The 23,287-nt window shown below is 39.4% G+C and overlaps 1 protein-coding gene across 4 annotated transcripts in view; it reads right to left on the bottom strand.

The window, feature by feature from the left end:
- Positions 1 to 23,287, bottom strand: part of cep350 (centrosomal protein 350) — a 277,088-nt gene that overhangs the window by 91,719 nt on the left and 162,082 nt on the right. For all 4 annotated transcript variants that reach the window (XM_073063710.1, XM_073063706.1, XM_073063707.1 and 1 more), the window contains exons 16-19: positions 20,279 to 20,511; positions 18,800 to 18,963; positions 16,636 to 16,746; positions 2,820 to 2,951 (exon numbers count right to left, since the gene is read on the bottom strand). In XM_073063710.1, coding sequence (XP_072919811.1) covers positions 2,820 to 2,951; positions 16,636 to 16,746; positions 18,800 to 18,963; positions 20,279 to 20,511 — 640 coding nt within the window. The remainder of the gene's footprint in view (positions 1 to 2,819; positions 2,952 to 16,635; positions 16,747 to 18,799; positions 18,964 to 20,278; positions 20,512 to 23,287) is intronic.

Genomic DNA, 23,287 nt, shown 5'->3' with positions numbered 1-23,287 from the left:
ACAAGTATGTGAAGAGCAAGAAGATAAGACGCAAGACCAATCAAGCGTGACAGTGGATAAGTATGTATGGAACCAGAGGAGACAGCAGAGGTACTTAATGAATATTTTGCTTCAGTATTCACTATGGAAAAGGATCTTGGCGATTGTAGGGGTGACTTTCAGCGGACAGAAAAACTTGAGCATATAGATATTGAAGAGGAGGATGTGCTGGAGCTTTTGGTAAGCATAAAGTTGGATAAGTCTTCGGGACCGGATGAAATGTACTCCAGGCTACTGTGGAAAGTGAGGGAAGAGATTGCTGAGCCTCTAGCAATGATCTTTACATCATCAATGGTCCTCATCCAGGAGAGGTTCCAGAGGATTTAAGGGTTGCGGATGTTATTCCTTTGTTCAAGAAAGGGAGCATAGATAGCCCAGGAAATTATAGACCAGTGAGTCTTACTTCAGTGGTTGGTAAGTTGATGGAGAAGATCCTGAGAGGCAGAATTTACGAACATTTGGAGAGGTATAATATGATTAGGAATAGTCATCATGGCTTTGTCAAAGGCAGGTCGTTCCTTACATTGATGAAGATTGACCAGTAGATATAGTGTATATGGATTTCAGCAAGGCATTTGATAAGGTACCCCATGCAAGGCTTATTAAGAAAGTAAGGAGGCATGGGATCCAAGGGGACATGGCTTCATGGATCCAGAACTGGCTTGCCCACGGAAGGCAAAGAGGGGTTATAGAAAGGTCAAATTCTGCATGGAGGTCAGTGACCAGTGGTGTGCCTCAGGGATCTCTTCTGGGACCCATACTCTTCGTGATTTTTATAAATGACCTGGATTTGGAGGTGGAGGGATGGGTTAGTAAATTTGCTGAGGACACAAAGGTTGGAGGTGTTGTGGATAGTGTGGAAGGCTGTCAGACGTTACAGCAGGACATTGATAGGATGCAAAACTGGACTGAGAAGTGGCAGATGGCGTTCAACCCAGGTAAGTGTGAGGTGGATCATTTTGGTAGGTCAAATATGATGGCAGAATATAGTATTAATGGTAAGACGCTTGGCAATGTGGAGGATCAGAGGGATCTTGTGGTGAGAGTCCATAGGACACTCAAAGCTGCTGCGCAGGTTGACTCTGTGGTTAACAAGGCATGCAATGCATTAGCCTTTATCAACTGTGGAATTGAATTTAGGAGCCGAGAGGTAATACTGCAGTTATATAGGATCCTGATCATACCCACTTGGAGTACTGTGCTCAGTTCTGTCGTCTCACTACAGGAAGGATGTGGAAACCATAGAAAGGGTGCAGAGGAGATTTACAAGAATGTTGCCTGGTTTGGGGAGCATGCCTTATGAGAATAGGCTGAGTGAACTTGGCCTTTTCTCATTGGAGTGTCAGAGGATGAGAGGTGACCTGATAGAGGTGTACAAGATAGTGAGAGGCATTGATCGTATGGATAGTTAGTTACTTTTTCCCAGGACTGAGAAGGCTAGCACGAGAGGGCATAGTTTTAAGGTGCTTGGAAGTAGGTTTAGAGGAGATGTAAGGGGTATGTTTTTTAATGCAGAGAGCAGTGACTGTGTGGAACAGGCTGCCGGCAACAGTAGTGGAGGTGGATATGATAGGTCTTTTAAGAGACTCCTGGACAGGTACATGGAGCTTAGAAAAAGAGAGGGCTATGGGCAACCCTTGGTAATTTCTAAGGTAAGAACATGTTCGGCACAGCTTTGTGGGCCGAGGGGCCTGTATTGTGTTGCAGGTTGTCTAAGTTTCTATGTTTCTCAACTTGTATTCTGATATTTTCTTCAGTAAATTAATCCTCCTTTGTGACATTGACCATTCCTCAGCCCATCTTTGCTAAGAGCCTTGTCTAAATTTTTCATCCACTGTGAACCTTAGCTTAATCAAAGCTTGCATTCAAGCTTTCATCAAATCTAGATCACCGTCACTACCACTTTGATCTGTAGTGGCCTTCAGCTCAATGGTGTCTTTATTTCATGGTTTTCTTGAGTTTTCAAATCCCCTAATGATCTGGCAAATATCCACTCAGTGGCTACTTTATTAGGCACAACTGTTTTTTAATACAAATATCTAAGCAGCCAATCATGTAGCAGCAACTCAATGCAAGCAAGCAAGCCTGATCAAGAGGTTCAGTTGTTCAGACCACACATCAGATTATAGAAACAAATGTGATCTAAGTGACATTTGACCGTGGTCAAATTGACTGTTGGTGCCAGATGGGGTGGTTTGGATCTCTCAGAAACTGCTGATCTCCTGGGATTTTCATTCTCAACAGTCTCTCGAATTTACAGAGAATGGTGCAAAAACAAAAAAAAAAAATCCAGTGAGCAGCATTTCTGTGAGTGAAAATGCTTTTAGGATAGAGGTCAAAGCAGAATGGGTAGACTAGTTCAAGCTGATAAGCGATGGTAACTCAGATAACCACATTTTACAATAGTGATGTCCACAAGAGTACCTCTGAACGCACAACACATTGAACCTTGAAGTGGATGAGCTCCAGCAGCAGAAGACCATGAAGATACTCAGTGGCCTAATAAGGTGAGTACTGAGTGTAATTTTAAATGTCAAGGCCCTAATTTCTGACATTATCCCCTTAAAAGTCCTATCTCACCCTCACCAAGGCTTATGCCACCTACCCTAATGTGTCATATTCAGTATAACAGCTTCATCTGTTTATTTAAATGCACAATACATCATGGCTCAATCAAAGCACAAATCCCATAACAAGTTAGCCTTTCAAAGTATAGGAAATATCATATGTATCATGGAAAGTGTGGTTTATTGAAACAGCTACAACAAAGTTCAGTGTACCTCTTTGATCTGGCGTGTGGCATCTGCAGTCAGCTTAGCAGTCTCCACTTGTTGAACCATCATTTTATTTGTGGACTCTTGTAGCATCTCTTGGTGTGTCTGTGCAAACTGCAGAAGGCTCTCTGCATGTGTCTGGGTACACAATAAATAAAATAGGTCAATATGCTATAATCTCTCCAGTAATATGCAATTGATACCTCAGGTAATGCAGCAGAAAACACATTTAATATATCATGCCATCTTAAAATACATTGAGTATTGACTTCATATCTAATAAAAAGTTTTGAACTTGCTCTTTCATCAAGCAATACAATATTAATGTTCTTTTCTTATTTTTACAAAATGCAAGCACTCCCCTCTCTTCCAGCTAATATGTATATCCACAGCAATCTATCAGATTATGATTTTAAGCAATCACACAAAGTTAGCAACAGGCAATTTGTAAATTCACGGTAGAGCATGGATCTCTGGAAGAGGTGGCTGTCTATTGAGACAAGAGTGGGTAGGTGTAGTGCATAGCAATATGGCAAAGGTGTAGCTTTGCTGCTAAGAAGGCAGATTATTCAGCCTGGCAACTTTTCATACAAAACTTTAATTTAAAAAAATGTTAAAATTCTGAAATCACACCAAATTTATGCAATAAAATTGGCCCCTACGATTGCTATTTAAACAAAATTGATGCTGCTTCTCCAAATACACTCAACATTTTAGAACTTCCTTAGTTCACATAAGATAACACAAACCACCCCATCCCAATATATATGAATCATTTAATATGCATAATTTTAGAAACATAGAAAACCTCCAGCACAATACAGGCCCTTCGGCCCACAGTGCTGTGCCGAATATGTACTTAGAAATTACCTAGGGTTACCCAGAGCCTTCTATTTTTCTAAACTCCATGTACCTCCACACTGCCCAGAGTCTTGCCATTAATACTATATTCTGTCATCATATTTGACCTACCAAATGAACCCTCACTTCCTCATCCAGGTCATTTATAAAAATCACAAAGAGAAGGGTTAGGTTGCTATAATTACTTGGATACTACTTCTGTTTTGGATAAGTGAAAAATTAAACATTTCTAAACAACCAGAAACAATAAACATTCAAATTAAAATAGAACAAATATCCAATGAAAATTAACTCTATCCTGGCAACTAAACAAGGGAAAATCCTGGCAACTATAGACTGGTAAGTCTCAATGTCAGTTGCAGGGAAACTGCTGGAAAAAATACTTGGGAATAGGAAATATGAGCATTTGGAAACCCATGACCTAATTAGGGAGAGCCAGCATGGCTTTGTACGTGGAAGGTTGCGCCTTACCAACCTTTATTTTCTTTTTAAATCTTTTTATTAATTTTTAAGCAAACATAAATGAAACATGAATACAGAGAGTTTGAGAGTACATAGTTAATAGTTTAAGTAGACATTCAAATATATAATAATCAATATATATAACCTCCCAAACTCATGGTATTTATGAACAAAAGAAATAAACCCCCCCCCAAAAAAAAGAGGGGTAAAAACACTAACCAACATGGGCCATTGCATAATGTCAAATATATACAGTAGTGCCAATAACTCCGAACCTCCATCCAAATAATTAAGGATAATAAAAGTGAGGTTTAGGAAAAGACAATTTAACTCATATGAAAATGTTGAATAAATGGTCTCCAAGTTTCTTCAAATTTAACTGAAGGATCAAAGACAACACTTCTAATTTTTTCTAAGCTCAAACAAGAGATAGTTTGAGAAAACCACTGAAATATAGTTGGAGGATTAATTTATTTCCAATTCAATAAAATAGATCTTCTAGCCATTAATGTAACAAATGCAATCATTCGTCGAGATGAGGAGGATGAACGACTATTATCCACCATTGGTAAACCGAAAATGGCAGTAATAGGATGCGGTTGGAAATTGATATTCAGAACTGTTGAAATAATACTGAAAATATCTTTCCAATAATTTTGCAAACAAGGGCAAGACCAAAACATATGGGTCAATGAAGCAACATCAGAATGACATCTGTCACAGGTTGGATTAACATAAGAATAAAATCGAGCAAGTTTATCCTTAGACATATGAGCTCAATGTACAACCTTAAATTGTACTAGGGCATGTTTAGCACAAACAGAAGACGAATTGACTAATAGTAAAATTTTCTCCCACTGCTCAGTGGGTATAAGACAATGAAGTTCTTTTTCCCATTCCTTCTTAATTTTTTCTGATACTTCTGGCTGTATTTTCACGATCATATTATAAATGACAGCTACTAAACCCTTTTGACAAGGATTCAGAGCTAAAATTCTTTCCGTAATGTCTGATGGACGTAGTTTCGGAAAAGACTAACTCATTATACAAAAAATTTCTAACTTGCAAATATCTAAAAAAATGAGTTTTAGGTAAATTATATTTATTAGATAGCTGTTCAAAGGACATAAAGCTATCATCCAAAAACAGATCACGAAAACATGTTATACAAAAGGTTGATCCATAAAAGAGGGCCGAAAAAAAAAATTAGATATTATAGGGGTTGATAAGATGAACTTATTCAAACCAAAAAATTTACGAAATTGAAACAAAATTCGCAATGTATATTTGACTATAGGATTAGTTATTTATTTATTCAATTTAGATAAAGAAAAAGAAAGTGAAAATCCTAAAATTGAAAACAATGAAAAGTCTTGTACAGATTTACATTCCAAATTTACCCATTGTGGGCAAGCTGCTATAGTCGATTCTTGTGTCCAAAATATTAAATATCGTATATTAACTGCCCAATAGTAAAATCTCAAGTTTGGCAAAGCCAAACCACCCTCCTTCTTAGGCTTCTGTAAATATTTTTTGCTTAGTGTAGGATTTTTATTCTGCCACAGATAGGAAGATATTTTGGAGTCAATAATATCAAAAAAAGATTTAGGAATAAAAATTGGTAATGCTTGAAATAAATATAAGAATTTGGGTAATACCATCATCTTAATAGCATTAATTCGACCAACCAATGACAAAGATAATGGAGACCACCTGGTAGCAAGTGGTCAATTTGGTCAATTAAAGGTAAAAAATTAACTTTAAATAAATCTTTATGTTTTTTGGCAATTTTAATACCCAAATAAGTAAAATAATCTGTGACAACTTTAAATGGTAAATGTTTATAAATTGGAACTTGCATATTTGATAGAAATAATTCACTCTTATTAAAATTCAATTTATAACTGGAAAAGTTACTAAACTGAGCAAGCAAGGACGAAATAGCAGGGATAGACCTCTCAGGGTAGGATATGTATAGTAACAAATCATCAGCATATAATGATAACTTATACGTCCCTTCCCCACGAGTAATACCCAAAATATTAGGTGATTCACGAATGGCTATAGCCAAAGGTTCCAAAACAATGTCAAATAGTAAAGGACTTAAAGGCCAGCCTTGCCTTGTACCACGGAATAACTGAAAAAAAGATCTTTGATTATTGGTAAAGATCGAAGCCAAGGGTTTACGGTATATTAATTTAATCCATGATATAAATTTCGAACTAAAATTAAAATGCTGCAACGTATTAAATAAATATGGCCATTCAACTCTATCAAATGCTTTTTCAGCATCTAAGGAAATGACACATTCTGGTATTTTGGGTGAAGGAGTATAAATAATATTAATTAATTTTCTAATGTTAAAAGATGAATAGCGGTTTTTAATAGATCCAGTCTGATCTTCAGAAATAATTCAAGGTAATATATTTTCTAATCTAGTAGCCAAAATTTTACTAAAAATCTTAAAATCCGTATTCAGCAAGGATATAGGCCGATAGGATGCACATTCAACAGGGTCTTTATCTTTTTTAAGAATTAAAGAAATAGAGGCTTCATAAAAAGATTGTGGCAATTTGCCTATAATTAATGCATCTTTAAAAATTTTACAAAGCCAAGGAGAAAGTATAGAGGAAAAGGATTTAAAAAATTCTGCAGTATAACCATCCGGACCAGAAGCTTTACCGGAATTCATTGAAAAAATAGCCTTTTTTATTTCAGTTTCTGTAATAGGTGTATCTAGGAATACACTATCCTCTACTGTTAATTTTGGAATATTCAATTTTCTTTAAAATTCATCTATTATAGAAGAATCCTCAACAAATTCTGATTGATATAAGGAATTATAAAAATCTTGAAAGGCTTTATTTATCTCTTTATGGTCGATCGTCAGAGTGCTATCTTGGGTTTACGAATCCTAGTAATCTGTCATTTAACCGAAGCAGTTTTCAATTGATTAGCCAATAATTTGCCAGACTTATCTCCATGTACATAAAACTGGGTTCTACATTTAATTAACTGATTTTCAATCGAAGAGGATAATAACAAACTATGCTCCATTTGAAGTTCCACTCTTTCTTTATAAAGTTCTTTACTGAGGGTCACTGAATAAATCTTATCAATTGTTTTGATTTTATCAACCAATGTTAATATTTTAGAATTAGTTCGTTTCCTAACTCTAGCAGAGTATGAAATAATCTGTCCACGAATAAATGCTTTAAAAGTGTCCCATAAAATTCCACTAGAGATCTCTGCTGTAGAATTTGTTGAGAAAAACCAATCAATTTGTTGTTTAATAAAATTAACAAAGTCTAAGTCCTGCAATAAAATAGAGTTAAACCTCCAAGATTTAGCATTAGTAGATGAGTCCATTGTCTTAATAGATAGCTTCAAAGGTGCATGGTCAGAAATGGTAATAGAGTCATATTTACAATCGATAACATCTGTGAGTAAACGATGATCAATAAAGAAGTAGTCAATTCTTGAGTAATTATGATAAACATGAGAAAAGTATGAAAACTCTTTGTCATTGGGGTGTAAAAAACGCCAAATTTCAGAAACTGCAGAATCAGTCATAAAGGAATTAATAAGAGAGGCCGATTTATTCGGGAGAGCTTGGGTGGGCTTAGATCTATCCATCGAAGGGTTTAAACAACAGTTAAAATCCCCACCCATTATCAGCATGTGCTGATTCAAATTGGGAAAGGATGTAAATAGACACTTAAAAAATTCAGGACAATCAGTGTTTGGAGCATAAACATTAACTAAAACAACTTTTTGATTAAAAAGTAGACCAGTAATAAGCAAAAATCTACCTTGTGGGTCTGAAATTGTTTCATGGTATATAAAGGAGGTTGAAGAATCTATAAAAATGGAAACGCCTCTTACTTTGGCTTGAGAATTCGAGTGATATTGTTGTCCCTTCCAAAACCTAAAAAAGCGTTGACTATCCACCTTCCATACATGAGTCTCTTGTACAAAGATAATATTAGCATTCATTCTATGGAATACTTTGAATATTTTTTTCTGTTTGATCAGATGATTTAAACCATTAGTAATCCAAGAAACAAAATTAATAAATTTATCCATATTGACAATATTTATTACAATTAACACATAAGGTTAAAAAAAAGATGAACTCATGAATCCGGAAGAGGGAAGTAAGTTCAAGGAGGAACCGGAAGTCATGACACTGCAACCATTTTTGTAGTTTAATATGAGCCCATGAAGTAAAACTAAGCATAAAGCAAGCAAAAAGAAAAAAGAAAAATCCCCCTCCCTCCACCCTCAAAACCCCAGGAAAAAAGCCAAAAAGAGGCAAGCAAGCAATCTAACACCAAAATTACCCCCGTCTCAAGACGGCAACTCAAACAAAAAAAAAGTTGAATAAAAGATACAAACCACCCATATTATAAGGGTTGGTATAACAAAAATTAAAGTATAAAATTAGTATTATATATATATATATATATATAAAACAAAAGGATTTAAAAAATTAAAATGATAAAACCCATAAATGGATAATATTGTATTAGTGTTTTAAAAGAATGTCCTTAAACTTATTCAGACACATCAAAACGGATGTGACGTTACAAGCACTAAGGTCTTTCGGGAAGAAGAAATGACATTTTATTTTTAAAAAAATCTTAATATTTAAACGTTAAAAATATAAAAAAAGTGTATATGAACTTAAAAGAAAACCCTAATGAATTACTTTCAAAACTAACAGATTAATAATATGAAAAGAACAAACTCAGAATAAACCAAAAATGGACTTTTACCGTGTATGAGAAATACGTGTAAGCCATCACGTAAAAAAAATCATTTTATAAAAGATCCAAATCTATAAACTAAGTATTGCATTAGTCAACCCGTAGAAACAATAAAATGTTATTCTTCAAGGAATCTTTGAGCATCCTCTGGAGATTTGAACAACCGATAAGTTCCATCATTGAGAGTAACTCTCAAATGTGCTGGAAATAACAGCGCTTGCTTGTAGCCTTCCTGATGAATTTCCGACATAACTGATTTAAAAGCCATTCTTGCCCTTAAAACTTCGGGACTATAGTCTTCCAGAATACGGAATTTAAAATCTTGAAAGCTGATCATACCCTTTTTCCGGGCAGCCTGAATCAAACGCTCTTTGGTATGAGGATAATGGATCCGGAGAATTACTTGTCGTGGTTTCAAACTTGAATCTGAATGAAAATGAGAAATGCGATGTGCACGGTCGATTATTGAAGGGGAATCCAGTACTTCTGAGCCAAAGACATCCATTAAAAATTTGGAGAAAAATACAGTGAGATTGCCCTTCTCAAATTTTTCCGGAATCCCAATTAACCAGAGATTTTGTCTTCGAGAGCGGTTTTCAAGATCAGTGATTTTAGATTTATAACGATCCATCTGTTGAGAAGTTGAAACTTGCTGTTATTGCAAAGTTTCAAATATACGATCTCTCTGGCGAGCGGCTTCTTCAAGAGTTAAAATACTTGCTTGTTGTTTTTGTGAATCCAGTGTAAATGCTTGAAATTTTGCGTCAAATGTCTTTAAAATTTCATTGAACGTAGAAAGCTTTGAGGTTAATTTACTCTCCAGTTTTTCAAGTCTGTCATCCATAAGATTCGCAATTGCTTCTAAAGTTAATGGTTCTTTCGTCTGTTTCGATTCCTTTGCTCTAGACATTTCAGCGAGTTGAAAATGATTCAAACAGTTGAAAAAAATTTCATACATTTAAACCCCTTTAGAATAGGTATAAAAAGATTAATTAGGGGGTGTTTGTAGGTTAAAAAAAAGTAAAAGGGTTGGAGCGAAGCCTAAAACCGCTTCACTCCATAAGCGCCATCTTGAGACCCATGCCTTACCAACCTGATTGATTCTTTTTCACAAAGTGACGAGAGAGATTGATGAGAGTAGGGCAGTGGATGTTGTCTACATGGATTTTAGTAAGGCGTTTGACAAACATCCTCATGGGAGGCGAATCCAGAAGATTAAGATGCATGGGATCCACAGCAAATTGGCTGTTTGGATTCAGAACTGGTTTGCGCATAGAAGAGAGAGTGTAGTGGTTGAAGAGACTTATTCAAGTTGGAGGTCTGTAATTAATGGAGTTCTGCAGGGATCTGTGTTGGGACCTCAGCTGTATGTGATGTATATAAATGACCTGGATGAAAATGTAGAATGTTAGCAAATTTACTAATAATCCAAAAATTGATGGGGATGTGGATAGTATACAAGACTGGCAAAGAATACAGCATGATATAGATCAGTTATAGATATAGGCTAAGAAACGGCAGATGGAGTATAACCCAGATAAATGTGAGGAGTTGCACCTAGTTAAGGCAAATGCAACGAATCAGTACACTGTTAAGGGAAAGAAATCTTGGGATCTAAGCAGAGAGATCTTGGGATCTTTTGTCTATGAAAGTGGCTACGCGGGTCAATAAGGTGGTTAAGGCAGCTTACGGAATATTTGCTTTCATTAGTTGAGGCATTAAGTGCAAAAATCAGGAGGTTACGTTGCAACTTTACAAAACTCTGGTTCAGCCACATCTGGAGTATTGCATACAGTTTTAGCCATCCCACTACAGGAAAGAGGCTGAGCCTTTGGAGAGGGTGCAGAAGTGGTTTACCAGGATGCTGTCTGGTTTAGAAGGCATGTACTATCACAAGAGGCTGGATAAACTTGGGTTGTTTTTTCTAGAGTGCTGCAGGCTAAAGGGTGATCTGAAAGAGGTTTATAAGATTACGAGACGCATAGAGATTTAAGAGAGCATCTGTTTCCCTGAAGTTGGAATATCTAATACCACAGAGCATGCATTGAAAGTGAGAGCGGGTAGGTTCAAGGGGGATGAGAGGGGTAAGTTTTTTTTACTCAGAGAGGCATGGATGCCTGGTACGGTGGTAGAGGCAAATACACAAGAGGTTTTTAAAAGACATTTGGATAGATACATAAATGCAAGGAAGATGGAGGGATTATGGACATGGTGCAGGTAGGATGGATTAGTGTTTAGGTGTTTTTCATTTGCTTTTTAGCTGGTTCGGCACAACATTGTGGACCAAATGGCCTGTCCCTGTGCTGTACTATTCTATGTTCTAGCTATACTTAATGTTCCATGACAGTGAAGCAGGTTCATTCACAGCACTTGGTCAGCAAATGGCAGTCAAATGTTATTTAGAAAATTCAGTCCCATGTTTCAATTTGCTTTTCTGGACAAAGATGCTCCAAGGCATCAAGCTTCTTTCTGGGTTCCTTGAACGATGTTGCAAATTATTAAGTAATACCATGTTTCTCTTTTAAGAAGTGTATTTGCTCAGGAGATGCAAATGTCACAGAAATGGCTTAAGCAGTTACGGGTTAACCTTGCTCCTGGTAAATAAAAAAAAAGGGAAATAATCAAAATTTGGTCTTTGTTGTTGACTTTGCATCCAAATAAATTTGCTGCTCAGTCCAGAGCTCAACTGACCTGAAAATTTCTAACAATTTTCCTTTTTAATAGATCTTTTAATTTTGACTTTTACACATGCAACTGACACCTTTCAGAGTTGGACTCTGCCCAATCAGTGAGCGGGAGCACAAGAAGAGGTGATTTCATTTAGGTCCAGAACTGAAGATTACAAAAAAAGGCAGCACTACACAGCAGTTTTCAGTTAGACTGCACCCAGTGAACAGGATTAATTAGGGTGAATAAAAATAAGCCAGGGACAAGTTGACAGGCCATTGTGTGAGTGGGCCAGTTGGCTCTTCGGCTTAGACAAGGTAAGCGTCTGGCAAGTTTCCTCTTCTTTCTTGTTCTTGATTCCTCATCTGTCAGGGCACAGTTAGTGCAGTGAGAATGGCTCCAGGTGGTTTTTTTTTGTTGTGTGTGTGAGATGTTGGAATTCTGGAAGACCTCCAGCCTCCCTGATAACCACATCTACACCAGGTGCACCAAGCTGTAGCTCCTCAGAGAACATGTTAAGGAACTGGAGCTATAGCTTGATGACCTTTGGCTCATAAGGGAGACTGAGGAAGTTATTCTTAGGTTGCAGGAGGCAGGTAACTGGGTGACTATCAGGACAGGGAAAGGAAATGGGCAGGAAGTGCAGCATACCCCTGTTGCCAGTCCCCCCAATATTAAATATACCATTTTGGACATTTTGAGGAAGATGACCTACTTGGGGGAGGGGGAAATAGGAGCCACAGCAACCGGGTCTCTGGCACTGAATCTGGTGCTGTGGCAGAGAAGAGAGAAGAGGTGAAGAGGACTGCAGTAGTGATAGAATATTCCATAGATAGAGGAATAGAGACGAGATTCTGTGGGCCCAATAGACACACCCAGATGGTATACTGCATCCCAGATGCCAGAGTCTGGAATGTCTCAGATCCATTCCATGGCATTCCCAAGGGGGAGCGTGAGCAGCCAGAAGCCTTCATACATATTGGCAACAATGACATCGGCAGGAAAGGGGAGTAGGTCCTGGAGAGACTTTGGGAGCAAGGTAGAGAGCAGAAAAGGGTAGTAATCTCTGGACTGCTGTCTGTGCCACACACCAGTGAGGGTAAGAATTGGAGCATCTGGCAGATAATCACATGGCTGAGGAACTGGTGCTGGGGTCAGAATGGGATCTGGAGTAATGGGTTAGTTGATTTACAAACAGAGTCAGTGTGAAGTGAGACTGATAACAAGGAGAGTCTGATGATAGGACAAAATTGCAGTCAACGGGATGAGCTGTAATGTAAAACGAGGACAAATTTGAAAAGGGTAATGAATACAAGGCTGAAAGTGCTTTATTTGAACACAGCATAGGGAATAAGATTGATGAACTTGTAGCACAGTCACATTAGCATGTATGATGTTGTGGGCATACTTGAATCATGGTTGAAATAAGAGCATAACATCTAAGGATACACATTGTATCAAAAAGACAAGTAGGTAGGCAGAGGCACTGGGATGGTTCTGTCATTTAAAAAAATGAAATCCAATTAGAAATGGGTGATACAGGATTGGAAGGTGTAGAATTGTTGTAGGTAGAGCTAAGGAACTGCAAGGGTAAAAAGACCCTGATGGGAGTTATACAGTCGGCCCTCCTTATCCGCGGGGGATTGGTTCCGAGACCCCCCGCGGATACCAAAAAACGCAGATGCTCAAGTCCCTTATTTAACCTGTCCCGGTGCGGTGGTCTTTAGGACCCAGTGGAACCCCAGACTTTATTTAACGTCTCAGTGCGGTGGACATTAGGATCCGGCGGTGCAGCTCTGAATCCGCGGTGTTTCTGTTCACGAAAATAATCACGATCATGATTGAAAATAAGGTGGAAGTAATAAAGCGATCAGAAAGAGGTGAAACGCAATTGGTCATTGGAAAAGCGTTGGGTCTATAGTCAGCCAACAATCGGAACAATTTTAATGAAGTATGTGAAAAGGCCCTGCACCGATGAAAGCTACAATTATTACTAAGCAATGCAGTGGTTTAATTATTGAAACACGTATGTTTCTTACGTGTTTTATATGCATAGAAAGGTAAAATATGTACTATATACTAAGAAAAACGTTTGACTAACTGACGCTAAATAATACCAGATGTACCTGTTCCGACTTCAAATCTGACTTCAAGATGGACTCAGGAACGGAACTCATTCATAACCCGGGGACTGCCTTTTAGATTACTTATAATACTTAATACAATGTAAATGCTATGTAAATAGTTGTTATAGTTGTTTAGGGAATAATGACAAGAAAAAATAGTCTGTATATGCTCAAACAACGAGTGCTGGAGAGAGAACTTCCAGGTTTTCCTGATCCGTGGTTGGTTGAATCCGCGGATAAGGAGGGCCGACTGTATACACATTTCCGAACAGTAGCAAAAATGTGGTCTACAAATTGCAACGGGAGACAGAAAATGCATGTCAAAAGGTCAATGTTACAATAGTAATGCTGTTCAAAGAAGGCTCCTGCACTCAAGATCTCCCTCACGTGTGCGGGGGGGAGGAAAAGGGGAGAGAGAGAGAGAGAGTGGGGGGAAGGGGGAGAGGGAGACTCTTTCCCTCTCTTCTCGAGTTGGGAGAACTCGAATAAGTGAGTCTACAGATCGTAACATCGTAACAGTGAGCTGCTGGTTTCACCTCCTGTTTGCGCAGGAGTGATAATTTTTGGATGTGGAGGGTGGCTGACAGAAATCAACGCCAACATAAAAGCCAAAGAGAGGGTATATAATAAATTGTGAAAAGTTAGAGGATTGGGAAGCTTTTAAAAACCAACAGAAGTCAACTAAAAAGACAAAGAAAGGAAAATATGGAATATGAAGGTAAGCTAAATAATATAAAAACATATATTAAAAGGTTCCTTATACTTATAAAGTGTAAAATAGATGCAAGAGTAAATCTCAGACAGCTGGAAAATGATGCTGGAGAAGTATTAATGGGGAGAGGGGCAGAACAACTAAACAGTGAACAAACTGAATAACAGTTTTGCACCATGTCTTCACCATGGAAGATACTAACAATATGCCGCTAAGTGCCAGGGGACAGAAGTGAGTGAAGTTGTCATTACTAGGGAGAAGGTGCTTGGGAAAATGAAATGGGTGAAGGTAGATAAGTTATTTGGACCAGATGGTCGACACCTCAGGATTGTCAAAGAGGTGGCTGAAGAGATTGTGGAGGCATTATTAATGATCTTTCAAGAATCAATGGATACTGACAGGGTTCCAGAGGACTGGAAAAAATTGCAAATGTCACTCCACTCTTCAAGAAGGGAGAAAGCAGAAAAAAGAAAATGAGAAGCCATTTAGGAAGACGTTGGAATTGATTGTTAAGGATGTAGTTTTGGGGGACTTGGAGGCACATGATTAACAAGTTAAGACCCTATGGTATTATAGGAACGACTCTAGCATACACAGTGTATTGTCTGACTGGCAAGAGGCAATACATGGAAATAAAAGGTGCTGGTGACTAGTGGAGCTCCAAAGGGGTCTGTGATGGGACCGCTTCTTTTTGTTATACATCAATGATTTGGGTGATGGAATTGATGACTTAGTGGCCAATTTTGCATACGATATGAAGACAGGTGGAGAGGCAGGTAGTGCTGAGGAAGCAGACAGGCTACAGAAGGGCTTAGATAGATTAGGAGAATGTGCAAAGAAGTGGCAAATGGAATAGAGTGTCAAGAAATGTATGGTCATGTACTTTGGTGGAAGAAATAAAAGTGTAGACTATTTTCCAAATAGAGCAAAACTTCAATAAATCTGAGGCGCAAAGGGACTTGGGAATCCCCATGCAGGTTAATTTATAGGCTGAGTCAGTGGTAAGAAAGGCAAATGCAATGTTAGTAATCTTTCCAGAGGACTAGAATATAAAAGTAAAGATGTAATGCTGAGGCTCGAGTATTGTGGGTAATTTTTGGGCTCCTTATCTAAGAAAGGATGTGCTGACATTGGAGAGGGTTCAAAGGAAGTTCACAAAAATGATTCCAGGATTGAAAGGCTTATCATAAGAGGAGTGTTTGATGGCTCAAGGGCTGTATTCCCTGAAATTCATAAGAGTAAGAGGGGATCTCATTGAAACCTATCAAATGTTGAAAGGCCTCAATAGAGTGGATATGGAGATGATGTTTCTCATGGTGGCAGAGTCTGAGCAGAGGATAACAGTCTTAGAATAGCGGGATATCCATTTAGAACTGTGATGAGGAATTTCTTTAGCCAGATAGTGGTGAATCAGTGGAATTCTTTGTCACAGGTGGCTGTAAAGATCAAGTCATTGATAGATTCTTGATTAAACAGGGTATAATGGGATACAGAGAAAAGGCAGGAGATTGGGGCTGGGAACGACAAGGATCAGCATGATAAAATGGTGGAACAGACTCAATGGCCAAATGGCCTAATTCTGCTCCTATATCTTATGGTCTTAACCATAACTGCCAACAAAATTTTAGTATCAAGCCACAACTTCAGGTGATGAAAAACATGGTCAAACTAACAGGCTTTGAAGAAAACCCATGGACGGAAAAGATATAAAATTATGTGAGGTGTACAGAAAAGGAGCTTATACGGGTAGGGAGTGATTGAGGCTATTAACTAAGCTTTGTTTGTCAATACCCATAATTGCTATTGGTTTGATGGAATTTGATGTGTGGGATAATAATAACTTTTGCTTTTTAATTCTGGGCCTTTCCCTTCCATTTGTTTACAACCCAGTCATTTCTACAAACTTCCCACACCTCTAACTCTGGCTACTAGATCATATTCCCATTATTCTACCATTGGTCATCTTGTCTTGTTGCCAAAAACACAATCTCTGGAGTTTGAGCCATTAAACTTCATCAACTCTCTATTTCTTTTTAAGATCCATCATTAAAACACCATCTTGATCATAGTTTTGATCGCTGCTAGTATCTCCTCTTTTGGTTTGCCACCTACTGTCATGATTCTACTTCTGTGAAAGGTTTCAGGCTTAATACAAATCCAACACCCAAGGACAAAATAACGCTGAAGTATTTACATGTCTGGACACATGCAAAATGATCAAATACCTGTGCTGCTTTCTGCTTGGCCTCTTCCAGCTGCTTCTGAGTTGCCAACTTTTCCTGGTCCGCCTTTAGCTTCAGCAAGGCCAAGTCATGCTCATGTCTCTGTTGCTGAGCCTAAACACAAACAGTCAATTAACCAGTACCATCTCTTCACATTATATCACTGGGGCTTTTTCCCCAAACAAGACTGAACTGAATTGACATTATTTCTTACATCCTTCACATACATGAGTAAAAATATTTACGTTACATCTCCATCTAAATGTGCAATCATAGTAATTTATAATAACTAGAACAGTCAATGTAATATAGAGTACACTCAAATCAGCATGAGTTCATCAGTCTGATGGCCTGGTAGAAGAAGCCGTCCCAGAGCCTGCTGGTCCTGGCTTTTATGCTGCGGTACCGCTTTACTGGAAGGTAGCAGCTGGAATAGATTGTGGTTGGGATGACTTGGGTCCCCAGTGATCCTGTACACATCTGTCCTGTAAATGTCCTGAATCATGGGAAGTTCACAACTACAGATGTGCAGGGCTGTCTGCACCACACTTTGCAGTTCCCATACCAGGCAGTGATGCAGCCAGTCAGGGTGCTCTCAATTGTGCCCCTGTAGAAAGTTCTTAGGATTTGAATTCAATTCAATATGATGCAATTACAAAGGTGGCAAGACAGCGGTTATATTTCTTTAGGAGTTTGAGGAGAATTGGTATATCACCAAAGACACTCACAAATTTCAACAGATATACCATGGAGAGCATTCTGACTGGGTGCATCAACTGGTCTGGTGGGGCCACTTCACTACCTCAGTTTTTCTTGCTCTCTTTTTGCACTACTTATTTAATTTTTATATACTATATATAAATCTATTGTTTTTATTATGTACTTGATGCACCATCAATAACTCTCGGAGACGTGGGCGGGGGGGGCGTGTCCAGACAGGTATATGTAGTTCACCACATTCACCCCCCCCCTTTGTTTTAAAAGAGAGTCCCCATGGGGCAAAGTTTCTTACAAGTATATTTACAGGTTAAGTCTATCAGGTGGTCGAATCTGTCGCTGCGATCTACGTAGCACCGGCTGTGATTGCACCGGAGATGGTGGTTGTGCTGGTTCCAGCCTGACTGGAGGTGTCAGCCCACTAGGCATCAGTGATCCCTCATGCGTGTGCGAGGCGCCTGGTATATGCATGTGCGAGGTGCCCGGTATGGGAGTGTCGAGAGGAGTCTGTTTAGGGCTTGGTGTGCGCAGTGTCAGGTGGGTATACACCTCGGGTACAGGGTTCATAGTTACTGTGGAGTGTTCGGGGTAGTGGTCTGCTGCTCCTGCGGGCGCCAGGTCGCGGACGGAGACAGTGTCCTCCCGTCCATCAGTTAAGACCACGTAGGCATATTGGGGGTTCTCATGTAGTAGGTCGGCAGGTCCCTGATAAGGGAGTAAACTTTCGGCTGACCCTCGAAAGGAGGATTTTGTGCACGATAGTGGGCTCAGTCACGCGAATCTCTTCCAAGTATGATTGGAAGCATGCAAGCCAGCGTTCAAAGGCAAGAGCTGCTTCTGAGTCTTGAGGATCAATGTCCAATTTTTCCGGATGTAAAATACTTTCCGTGTTTTAAAATTTGCAGCCAATAAAATTGATGCACCATCAATAACTCTCGGAGACGTAAGTTAAGGTAGGCTTTTATTGGCTGGAAGAAAACACAAGCAGCAAGCGACCACCACACAACATCCTGGAGACTGAGGAAGGAGCTGTGCCTCCAATTGCCTTTATACTGGGGTCTGTGGGAGGAGCCACAGGACCAGTCAGCGGTGGGGGGGGGGGGGGGGGGGGCCGTCTCCAGACAGGAATATGTAGTTCACCACAGTACTGCAAAGAACTGTTGCCACAAAACAACACATTTCATGACATATGCCCAAGACACTAAACACGATTCTGACAAAAAGCTTTGTAAAGTTGACATTTTTAGAACCTTGGGGAAATTCAAGTACAACTAAGTTTTAATAGAAATTCAAGATCAGAATGTTAATTGGGTCCAGAACCAAAAATAAGGGCTCAAAATAAGCAAAAATTAACACTGAATAGTTTCCCCTGAATTTATCTAAAGAACCTGCAGAGAAAATTCACAGGCAATGTCATTTAAAATACTTCAGAAACAGAAGACATCAGTACCTTCAGGATCTGAGCCAAAGATACACTCTCCTGTTGAGCAAGTGCAATTCCTCGAATCTTCTCCATCTCTGAAAGCTGACGAACAGAGTCCTCTATTGCATCCAAGTAAGCAAGTTCAGCACTCATGCGATGCTGGAGTGCAAGTGGGGAACTTAACATGGAGACTGCAAAAATGACAGGAAAGCAGAGAAAATTTTATAATTTTATGATCAGTCAAATATTTGGAAAAATACTGGCTTCACAAATGTCCTCAACCTTTACCAAAACAGGATTCATTTGGAAGCTGGTTATTAACTAACAAAATAGATGATAAGTGAAATCTAAGTGTGTGTTGAACTCAGGAAAGCAACAGATTAAAATACAATGTGTATCTAGTTCTATCATGGAATCAATAAGTAGTTAGCCCTTCATGCAGGTGATTATTCTCAATACTATCGATAACTGACTAAAATTATGCTTCATATTATTTATTTATGGAGATACAGCACAAAATAGGTTCTTCTGAACAATTAACCTACCAACCAGGAGATCCTGGACCAAGAGAGGAAATCAAAGTTTACAGGAAGAAGGCCAGGAAATGGGGTTGAGGAGGAGAGAAAAAAAAGGGTCACCCATGATTGAATGGCAGAGCAGACTTGATAGGCCAAATGGCCTAATTCTGCTCCTACATCTTATAGAAAACTGGAGCACCTGGAGGAATCCCGCATGGTCACAGGGAGAATGTACAAACTTCTTACAGGCAGTGGCAGGAACTGAACTTGGGTCGCTGGTTCTGTAAAGCATTGTGCTAACCACTATGCTACTGTGCCGCCCCAATGTGAAGTGGTGCTGAAGGTCAACATCCGATTCCTCATTATAAAGCAAAGGACCAACACATCATTATTAATTGTGCTATCCACTCCCAAATCTCTTACCCCACTTTAGCTTTCCACAAGGTAATAAATTCTTTCATTTGATAAATGCACAAACTATAAATGAATGAAAGAAAAATCACTGGGAGGGAAAGCAGGCAACATCTAGAGTTAATATCACTTTATACATATTTTTGGAGATGCAGCACGGTAACAGGCCCTTGCAGCACAAACGAGCCTGTGCTACCCAATGATACCTATGAATACCAATTAACCTACTAACCCACATCTTTGGATTGTGGGAGGAACCGGAGTATCTGGAGGAAACTCACTCAGTCACAAAGGGCAATGTACAAACTTCTTACAGATAACACCAGCGATTGAACCCCAGTCGTTATCACTGCAATGGCATTACTCTAATCACCAAGCTATTATAACACCCTAATCTAATGAATTCAATATAGAGCAGGGATTCCCAACCTGGGGTGGACAAACCCCTCGGTTAATGCTAAGGCTCCATGGCATTAAAAAGGTTGGGCATTCCTGATCTAGACAATAGCTACCTGCTCTCTGCTAGCATAACTGGAAAGTTGGCCACTAATGCAGCAAAAGCTCTCATTGTACATACCTGCAGCTGAGGATGAAGGAAGTTTAGCTCCTGTCACACTGATGTCAGGAAGTAGTGGCCTGAAGGCAGGAGAAGGTGAAGGCAGATAGGCTGTGCTGGCATTTTGTCTTGTCCCATCTCCTGCTCCAGTTGCTGTGTCATTCTGTAAAGGTTTCTGGGATGCAGCGTTGATAGCAGATTGAAAGGACAAACAGCTTGCAGCTTTCTTGGGCTTCATGGTTTCCGTCTGGACACTTAAAACACATATTTGCTGAATTATATATTCTGACAAAGGTACTGATAATGAGGCGACACTCGAACCAATTAAAACTGCCGATTTCATGCCTTTACATTACACTTTGAAGCTCTGCTTTTAAATACCACTTCAGGAATCAAAGGTAAAAACTTATCACTGAATGAGTCAGTTGCTCCTCTGCCCCTAAATACAATTTAGTACATACAATGCAATACAATACACTACTTTTGAAACATGACACCTATCACTGCCCAAAATATTATAACCATCAGGATTATGAACCTGCCAGTGAGCTGGCAGGCAGATAATCAACACAGGGAACTACAATTTCAAAGATATCATTTGGCCATCTGGATGGAGAACTACAACAACGCAATCATTCACATAACACAAACCAGAGGCAAGTTATCAAGGATAATAGGAAAAATTGAATGAGTCGGCATGGTCTTCAGCCCGGGATATTTTCAGAGCCCAACAGCATGAGAGTGGGATAAGGATAACAATTCTTCCATCAATGGAACAAGGAATAAAATATCAGAAATAGGGGTAACATCAGTTTTTTAAAAATGATGGATGTGTACTCTCCTTACCTAAATATAGAGTCAGAGCAATACAGCACAGATACAGACACTCAGCCAAACGTGTTCATGCCGACCATATTGCCCACTTATCTCTTCCCAATTTTCTACATTCTAGGCCGTATTTCTCGGAGCCCTGCCACTGCACGACCTATCCAAGAACTTCTGAATAATACTATTGCACCTGCGCAACTATTTCACCTGGCTGTTCACTTACCACCCTCTGTGGGAAAAAGATGTCTCTGAAATCATAGAAACATAAAAACATAGAAAACCTACAGCACAACACAGGCCCTTCGGCCCATAAAGCTGTGCCGAACATGTCCTTAACTGAGAAATTACCTAGGGTTACCCATAGCCCTCTTTTTTTCTGAGCTCCATATACCTGTCCAGGATTCTCTTAAAAGACCCTATCATATCCGCCTCCACCACTGTCGCTTGCAGCCCATTCCACGCACTCACCGCTCAGTGTAAAAAAAAATTACCCCTGATATCTCCTCTGTACCTACTTCCAAGCACCTAAAACTGTGCCCTCTTGTGCTAGCCTTTTCAGCCCTGGGAAAAAGCCTCTGATTATCCACATGATCAATGCCTCTCATCATCTTATACACCTCTATCAGGTCACTTCTCAACCTCTGTTGCTCGAAGGAGAAAAAGGCCGAGTTCCGTCAATCTATTCTCATAAGGCATGCTCCCCAATCTTGGCAACACCCTTGTAAACCTCCTCTCATCCTTTCTATGGTTTCCACATCCTTCCTGTATTGAGGCGACCAGAACTGAGCATAGTACCTCAAGTGGGGTCTGATCAGGTCCTATATATCTGCAACATTGCCTCTCGGCTCCTAAACTCAGTTCCATGATTGATGAAAGCCAATGTATGCTTTCTTACAGAGCCAATCTGCGCAGCAGCCTTGAGTCAGACCCCAAGATCCCTCTGATCCTCCACACTGCCAAGAGTCTTACTATTAATACTATATTCTGCCATCATATTTGACCTACCAAAATGAACCACCTCACACTTATCTGGGTTGAACTCCATCTGCCACTTCTCAACCCAGTATTGCATCCTATCAATGTCCTGCTGTAACCTCTGACTATCCACAACACCTCCAAGTTTTGTATCATCAGCAAATTTACTAACCCACCCCTCCACTTCTTCATCCAGGTCATTTATAAAAATCACAAAGAATAGGGGTCCCAGAATGGATCCCTGAGGCACTCCACTGGTCACTAATCACCATGCAGAATATGACCTGTTTACAACCACTCTTTGCCTTCTGTGGGTAAACCAGTTCTGGATCCACAAAGCAATGTTCCTTTGGATCCCATGCCTCCCTACTTTCTCAATAAGCCTTCCATGGGGTACCTTATCAAATGCCTTGCTGAAATCCATATAGAGTACACTACACCTACTGCTCTACCTTCATCAATGTGTTTAGTCACATTCTCAAAAAATTCAAACAGGCTCGTAAGGCATGACCTGCCTTTGACAAAGCCATGCTGACTATTCCTAATCATATTATGCCTCTCCAAATGTTCATAAATCCTGCCTCTCAGGATCTTCTCCATTAACTTACCAACATCAGTTCTTTCCAAATGATGGATTTGTACTCTCCTTACCCAAAATTCCTTTTAAAAAGTCCTTTTCAAATCTTTCCCCTTTCATCCTAAATCAATGCGCTGAGTCTTGGATACCCCTACACTAAGAAAAAAGACTGTTACCATCCATGTTATCTATGGCTCTCATGGTTTTATAAAGGTTATAGAGGTTACTTCTCATTAACTTATATTCCAAGGAAGACAACCTGGTCAGCCTCTCCATAACTCAGGCCCTCTAGTCTTGGTAAAATCCTTAAATCTGTTCTGCACTCGCTCCAGTTTAGCCACATCTTTCCTACAACAGGGTGACACAAACTGCAGAAAGTATTCATAACATGGCCTCACCAACAACTTATGTAACTGCAACATAACATCTCAACATCTATACGCGGTGACCTGATTGATGAAAGCCACCATGCTGAATGCCTTTTTCACCATCGTTTACCACTTTCAATGAACCAGACACATGTACTCTGAGGTCCCTCTGTTCCATTACACTCCCTGGTGCCCTATAATTCATAGTAGGTCCCACACTGGTTTGATTTTCCAAAATGCATCAACTCATCTTTGAAATCTATTTATCCATTCCCTATTGCC

The sequence above is a fragment of the Hemitrygon akajei genome, chromosome 12 (genome assembly GCF_048418815.1).
Source record: "Hemitrygon akajei chromosome 12, sHemAka1.3, whole genome shotgun sequence".
Taxonomy (NCBI): domain Eukaryota; kingdom Metazoa; phylum Chordata; class Chondrichthyes; order Myliobatiformes; family Dasyatidae; genus Hemitrygon; species Hemitrygon akajei.
The sequence above is the reverse complement of the archived record's forward strand: the minus strand, read 5'-3'. Positions and strand labels throughout refer to the sequence as shown.